This window comes from Pezoporus occidentalis, unplaced genomic scaffold (assembly GCF_034315485.1).
Source record: "Pezoporus occidentalis ecotype Australia unplaced genomic scaffold, CSIRO_AGI_Poc_V1 ctg53, whole genome shotgun sequence".
Classification (NCBI taxonomy): Eukaryota; Metazoa; Chordata; class Aves; order Psittaciformes; family Psittacidae; genus Pezoporus; species Pezoporus occidentalis.
In genome coordinates this window covers 6805854-6813634 of record NW_026915866.1, presented here as the reverse complement: position 1 = coordinate 6813634, position 7781 = coordinate 6805854, and the positions used below count along the sequence as shown (strand labels likewise).

Sequence of the window (7781 nt, the reverse complement as noted above, 5' to 3'; positions counted from 1 at the left end):
CAGAGAGCAGACAGAAAATGTAACAGTGAAAACAAATATTTTGGTTTAAAAAAAAAACAGTTACTACACAAATTCCTGAAGCTGTAACTGCTAAAAGTCCTGGTTTCCCAGTTGTCTCTATTGGGTTAACAGAGCGCAGTCAGTTTCACCAGAGGGGCTTTGGTCATCATGATTCATGGCAGTTGTAAGCCCCAGTGATGTATCCCCTATCTGCTAACAACTCAACATGACCTTGCAAGTGCTGCTCATCTCTGGGCACTGCTTTCCCCATGCTCCTTTGTAAACCTGGAGAAAGGATACCATGTAACAAATGTCAAATTCTGTGCCATTTTTGGCATGTGATCAAGAGCAAATAGTACAAATGTAATAAATATAGGAAAGAAATACATCATTTGTTGTGGTTTAACCCCAGATGGCAACTAAGTACCACACAGCCACTCACACACACACACACACACACACACACACACACACGGTGGGATGGGGAGGAGAATAGGAAAAAAGGGAAAACCTGGGGGTTCAAATAACAGTTTAATGATTGAAATAAAACATGATTATAAGAATTGTAACAAAAAGGAAGACAACAAAAAGAGGAATAAACCCCAAAACAGGCAATCGATGCGCAATACAGTTGCTCACCACCAGATGACTGATGCCCGCCCTGTGTCTCCCAGCCAACTCCCCTCCAGTTTCTGTACCAAGCATGATGTGGTATAGTATGGAATATCCCTTTGGCCAGGTTGGGTCCTGGCTGTGCTCCCTCCTGACTTCCTGTGCCCCTCCTCACTGGCAGAACATGGGAAATTGAGAAGTCCTTGATGTAAAGTAAGCACTACTTGGCAACAACTAAAACATTGGTGTGTTACCAGCATTGTTCTCAGACTGAAGCTGGAGCACAGCACTGCACCAGATGCTAGGAAGAAAATTAACCCTATCCCAGCCAAAACCAGGACAGTATCCACCCCTTATTCTATACCATTTACATCATGCCCAGGTCCCACACTTTCCAATACACCATCACCTTTCCTGTCTTTTGATACACACACACAAACAGATACCATTTCCCTAGTCTATGGACCATCCCTGTAAAATGACCATTAAGTTCATTTAGTCCATTTGTTTTAACAGCCTTTCAGGGCAGGAGAGGTGGCGTTGCATTGTTGCATGCTGAAGCCAGTCCTGATTAATCTGTATGATTTTTACTGTAATACCCTTGCCACGACAATCCAAAGGAAGTCAGGTTCAGATCCTTGAATCTGAAGTGGTGGAGACAGTGCAGTGATGGGTATATAGCCACCACAGAAGTGATAACATACAGTGTTGCATAGCAATTGGCATCACAGAGTTTAATTCATGGGCTATTTTCACACAGAATTATACCTTGAGGTATACATCGGACTTCCCCATCTTCCCACATTACCCACCAAGTATATCAGGGTCCCTGAGCAAAAGCAATCCCACGAGTGGGTTTGCCTTTACCTGAAGCAGGAATTACCCAGACTGTCTTCCCCAGCAAATTCTTCATATGCACCACGGGAACTTTGTCCCCCTCTACAATATGTAACAGTTCTGACTGGGCTGGGCCAGCCCTGTTGGCAGATCCTCTGGTGTTGACCAACCAGGTGGCCTTTGGTGTGTATCCCAATGCTTGAAAGTTCCCTCACCCATTGCTCTCAGTGTAGTTTTTAACAGCCCATTGTACCGTTCGATTTTCCCAGAGGCTGGTGCATGGTAGGGGATGTGATATACCCACTCAATGCCATGCTCTTTGGCCCAAATATCTATAAGGTTATTCCGGAAATGAGTCCCATTGTCTGACTCAATTCTCTCTGGGGTGCCGTGTCGCCACAAAATCTGTTTCTCAAGGCCCAGGATGGTGTTCCGGGCAGTGGCATGGGGCACAGCATGTGTTTCCAGCCACCCGGTGGTTGCTTCCACCATGGTAAGCACATGGCGCTTGCCTTGGCGGGTTGGTGGAGTGTGTTACAGACAACCTGCCAGGCCTCCCCGTACCTGTGCCGGATGAACCTGGTTTATTTGTTCGCTCTAGCTGTTACATTACCAGCCTGCAGGCCGGCGGCTCGATCCAATATCAGCATCCAATATGAAGGAGCACCCACGGTCACCACAACGCCAAGGGCTCCCAACCCCGCACTCCGCTCCACTGACCCGCTGCGCCTGCGCAGGAGGTACAGAGCCGGCGCCAAGCGCTTCCGGGTTGGCGGGGGCTGACGCGCCGTCATGTGACAGCGGCTTAAAGGGGAAGCGACGGCTGCACGGGGGTAGAGGGGGCAGCAGCAGTAGCGCCGGGCGCGCAGTCAGGTGTGGCGGGGAGGGCAGCGCCTCCACCCCCGGCGGTGCGGTAGTGGCCTCCGCCCAACCGCGCTCCTTTCGCTGGACGGGTGGGGGTGGCTTCTACCAAGACAGCGGGGTGGGGGGAGGCGGCCGGGCCTCAGGGTGGGAGCGCGCCCGCCCGCCTGTCGCTGCCCTCCTTCGGGGTGGGTGACCGGCGCCTTCTCGTCTCGTAGGCCCGCGGAGTTGGCGGCAGCGCCGGCAGGGCCCCAGCCATGGCCGACGTAAGTGCGGCTCCGGAAGGTGGTTGGGGCGCGGGCGGCGGCGCGGCGGGAGGCCGCGGGGGAGAGCGGCCGGGACGGCGGGAGGTGCCGGGGCCTGACGCGGAGCGCGGCGTTCCGCGGACATAAGTAACGCGCGGTCCCGTCTCTGCCCGCAGGACCTGAAGAGGTTCCTGTACAAGAAGCTGCCGAGGTAACTGAGGGGGGCGCGGCGGGCCCTGCGGAGCACGGGCTGGCGGCGGAGTCGCTTCTGGTTTAGAGAGGCGGTCATCCGCCCCGTGCCGGGTTGTGGCAGGGGGACAGTCGCTCTGGTAAACGCTCTGGGCCCCTCAAGCGAGGTGGGATGAAGAGAGCTTCGCCTTCCACTCGCTCTTTAGGAAGCGGCGGGGTGTGTTCGACCCGCCCGGCCGAGGGGCGGATGGAAAAGCCGTTCCTCGTGACTCGGTTGCCTAATCCTTGACAGCTCCCTTCTCCGTAATTACCTGTTACTGGCAGCGTTAAACAGGTCTGCCACAGCCGCAGGTCTGAGGCAGGGTGACACTGGTGCTCGCTGGGCGAGGGCACCACCGAAAGGCTCCTGCTTGACTAGGGGAACTCTGTTAGTTGTACCGGGCCTTTTGGGAAGTGCCAGTTGCTGGGACTCCCATGGGATTTTTAGTCTTTTGATTTCTTATTTCTTGTTTTACTGCTCCGAGAGCCCACCTGCACTATACAGAACAAGCCCCCTTCCGTGAAACACTGCATTAGCAAAGGTGTCAGTCTTTCCCATATTTCCCCCTTCCTTGTGTGTTTGTTCAGGGAAAACAAGATCTTTACTACTAACTACTCTGTTTTTAAGATGGTGTTTCTTCATTTATTCGCAGCGTTGAAGGTCTTCATGCGATTGTAGTCTCGGACAGAGACGGAGTGCCTGTTATCAAAGGTAACTCCACCTTCTCCCTGCAGCCGATGCCGTGACTGAACAGCAGGGGGTGGAGCAGCACATCAGAATCTGCCCTGGTTGTGCCCGATACCTGAGTATCTAAATCAAAGAATTAAATTGGGCTTCCAGTTAGTAGTCGATTATGTACCTCTTTAAATTGGTTCTTTGTTCGTGGCCTCAGTAATTGCAGGCCACAGAGATTCCCTCAGTTCAAGGGCTGGAATGAGCACACACAGCAGGGGGGACACAACCAAAGTAACATCAGCACAGGCTGCATGTACTGAAGGAAAAGCCTGTTCCTCAGGAGTGCTAGGAAGGATGCTGGTGTAGGGAGCACTGATGGTGTACTGAATATTAAGTGATGAAGATTGTCCTCATTGTGGAAGCACGTGAGATGTGTTACATGTTTCACAATATCAGATGTACTTCTAGTGGAGGACTGAGCCAGCTAACTCCTTGAGATGCAGTCAGACATAACTTGTAGTGATACGAATTGTCTTGCTTTGTTCCAGTTGCCAATGATAATGCTCCAGAACACGCACTGCGACCAGGCTTTCTGTCCACCTTTGCCCTTGCCACAGATCAGGGCAGTAAACTGGGACTGTCTAAAAACAAAAGCATCATCTGCTATTACAATACGTACCAGGTGAGTCACCTCAGTGTGGTCTGTTCTTTGTGACCCAGGCTGCTCCTGCATTATGTTTTCAAGGTCAGGTTGGACAGCACCGTGAGCACCCTGGTCTAGTGGAGGGTGTCCCTGCCCATGGCAGGGGGTTGGAACTGGATGGTCTTAAGGCTCTTTCCAACCCAACCCGTTCTAAGATTCTACACTAGCAAGGGGGAGGGTGTTGTTTAAACACTGCCAGACTTTGACTTTGCTGCTCTTTAAGTATTTGCATGTTATTTCTCACACTGCTTAAATGCCGGAGCCTAAACTGTCACACCATTTGTTTGGCTTCTTCTGTATTTCTCAAAACTGAGATGCACTGGTTAAAAATGGTGAAGTTTTCTCAAGAGGTGGGGATCAGGAATTTGGAGCAGGTGCTGCTCATGTGGCCTTCAATCTGTTGTGAAGGGTTTAAATCCTCTTTCACAAACAATATTTATTTATAATTAGTGACACCTAAACTAATAAGCACATGCAGTCTGCTTCATAGCTAATCTTGTTGCCAGAGTGATTTAGAGATAAGAAAGCTTGGAAATGCCACTCTCATTTTTATCCAAACTGGTTGTGTCCTGAAATCCATTACCTACCGAGTTTCTGCTCCTTCTCCGGTCCTTGTGGTCTTCAGAGCTGTTTATTATGACTGCAGTAAACTGGCCAGCTGTTTAGCCTGGCCCATTTGGAAAATAAACGGGTGAATGAGTTAGTTTACACACATCGAGTGCATTTCTTTGATTCTCTTGATGTGACTGGCTTCATGTGCTCAAGGTTCCAGTTCCCTATTAATGGGAGTAGAGATACTGCTGTACACAGAACAGTATTTTAAAACAATAAACTCCCCTGCTTTCATGCTGCCTATGGAGAGTGTGGTGGATAACACTATAGAGCATGGGAAGGAGGGAAATGCCAGGCTTTGAGTTCCTGGTACCATGCTGTAAGTTCTGTTGGTGTTTTCAACTGAGGAGGCTGCTTGTTTCAGATAGCATTAAGTGTCAGAGCTCTGACATCCAACATGCTTAGCTGCTGACTGAACACTGTTCTCTCTCCTTCCAGGTGGTGCAGTTCAACCGTTTACCTTTGGTAGTAAGCTTCATTGCTAGCAGCAATGCCAATACCGGTATGTCTTCATGTGTATTTTAAATATGGTGGTATTTTAAGGCCCGGATGTTTAAATAATTGAAACCAAATCACCTGAATTTACTTTGATATATATTAACTTTGCTCCTGCTATGAATTTTGTCAGCATATTGTAAAGGAGAGATTTAGATTAGATACAAGGAAGAAATTCTTCACTATGAGGGAGGTGAGACACTGGCACAGGTTGTCCAGAGAAGCTGTGGCTGCCCCATCCCCAGCAGTGTTCAAGGCCAGGTTGGATGGGGCTTTGAGCAGCCTGGTCTAGTGGAAGGTATCCCTGGCCATGGCAGGGGGTTGGAACTGGATGAGCTTTAAGGTCCCTTCAAACCCAAACCATTCTGTGATTCTATGAAAGGTGTGAGTAAAAATGCATAGCTTTTTAAGGGACTTGTTGAAGTTCTTCATTTAGAAGCACAAGTTCTCCTGTGGTTAGCCTTACCCTTGCTGTGTGAGCATGCTCACTGCATCAGTAGTACTTGTGCTGTACAAACCAGTTGTTCAGTCTCTTCCAAGTTGGGTTCTGCAGTAACACATGTAGCTTCATCCCCTCAGTTGTGTGGGGTGGGGAGTTCTCTGAGCCTTGCTCATGAGGGCATTGGCTAATGAATGTGAGCCAAAGGGATCGAATCCTTGTGCAGCTGCTTGGGCTTTGGCAGCAGGGAGGCAACAGTGGAGGCCAGCAGCAGGACAGGAGAGCTTTGCTGCATGGGGTGTGACCCTGTTGTTCCCATGGAGTGATTAGCCCAAGTGAAAGGTTTTGTGTTTTGGAGCATGCTGCCTGTGACTTGGGAGGGGAGGGAGTGGTGAGGTTTGCAGTGAGGCTTCTCTGTTATGTGGTTTGATGGGATGTTTGTTGTGTCTCTCCTCTCTTTCCAGGGCTGATTCTAAGTTTAGAGAAGGAACTTGCGCCCCTGTTTGAAGAACTGAGGCAGGTTGTTGAAGTTTCTTAACCTGATGGTATAGCCGGAGTGCAGCATCCCTCTGCAGCCCAGTGGACAGATTCAATAATCCTCAGTCAAATAACACGCCTCAGAAGAAATACCACAGCTCCTTAGTATACTAAGTAAGAGTAAATTGTACATAGTACTGAATCTGAAATGATCTACTAGTGTGTTGTAGGTGGATGTTACTTTAGGCCATGCTTCTTGTATCGTGCAGTACTGAAGAGACCACCAAAATAGCTCCCATGGAGTTTAGCTCTGCCAGATCGGCATGATGCCACTGGCTCACACGAGCAACCCACAGATCCACAGATCTCTTGCTTTACAGGAAACCAGGCAGGTAGTGGGGTGTGTCCTACTACGTGTTGGAAGGCAGATTGGTTGTACAGTGTTACCAGAGTTGTGGTTGAAGGAGTTACTGTGAGAGCAAGTTTACTAGCCGTGATGTGTCGGTACAATCAATAAATATCCCAGCTTTCTCACAGGGGTGATAATTTTGGCAAGAGAATGCTACTAGTCTGGATGCTAGCTGCATCCTGCTTCCATTGAGAAGAAAGCTATTTCTGTGAAAGCTGTTGCCTCAGGGGTTTTCCTGATGCCCAGATAAAAGCACCTGAACAATGTCTCATTTTTCTTCACGGGGTTTTTGTGTAATATAGTTGTGAAGATCTCTTGTCTCATAGTCCTTGTGTGGGTTCATCACTGGTGACTCTCGGCTCATTTACCTGTAGGTTTTCCTAAATAAATACATATAAATAAATACAGTATTTTTAAATGACAGAACCTGGTCCAGTCTTCTGTCGCACCATTATACTCCATAGCACATTGGCTTTTCTGTTGGTGTTTGTAAATGTACAAAACCCAGGAGTTTAGAGCCTGAAAACTAACCAACGTGTCTCTGGGCTGGGTGATAAGGATACAGAGTCCCATGCCAATGCAGAGATCCTGTCACTGGGGTCAGTCCTCCCCTTATTTCCTCCTGTGTCTCCCTTTGTGACAGCTGCGGTGTAGACTTGTAGCACTGAAACCAAGCACTGAGTGTGAGCTCTTGGCAGGTCTCTGCCTCAGGCTGGGAAAGGGGGGTGCCACTGCCCCTTGTTCATATCTTGCCCCCCTTCAGCATCAGGCAGGATGGGGGAGCAGCTGTGCTGGAAATGAGGACTGGGAATCCTTGGCTCAGAGCTCCCTCAGAAATTGGGAGTTGTTGGTCAACCCTTTTCCATTTAAACTGAGCTCCTGGTGGGAGCTTTCTGTCACTGGTCCTCACAGAACCAGCTGGAAACTGAGCCCCAGGGTGTCCATGTGTATTTCTGGCAAAAAGCATTTGCATTCCACCTAAGCCTCCTCTTGCTGCTAGCTCCTCTTCAGCGATTCTGCAGGTGACTGTTTCTTAGGCCTGCTAACCCCGTTTCTGCTGCTGGCTTCAGTCCGTGACACCATGTGCTGAATGATCTTCAATACTTTGTAACACAGCTTTTTGGTGTGAAAAGGGGAAGGCTGCTTTTGTGGATATACTTCAGGCTTCATTTCCAGGCTGTTGTCAC

General features: G+C 49.3%; 1 protein-coding gene across 1 annotated transcript; it reads left to right on the top strand.

The window, feature by feature from the left end:
* The first annotated feature begins 2414 nt into the window (after positions 1 to 2414).
* On the top strand, positions 2415 to 7088 carry LAMTOR3 (late endosomal/lysosomal adaptor, MAPK and MTOR activator 3). Its single transcript, XM_062637660.1, has 6 exons — positions 2415 to 2576; positions 2732 to 2766; positions 3437 to 3495; positions 4008 to 4141; positions 5213 to 5276; positions 6173 to 7088. Exons 1-6 carry the CDS (start codon positions 2568 to 2570, stop codon positions 6244 to 6246), a joined length of 375 nt encoding a protein of 124 aa, XP_062493644.1. The 5' UTR covers positions 2415 to 2567; the 3' UTR covers positions 6247 to 7088.
* Positions 7089 to 7781: the final 693 nt, after the last annotated feature.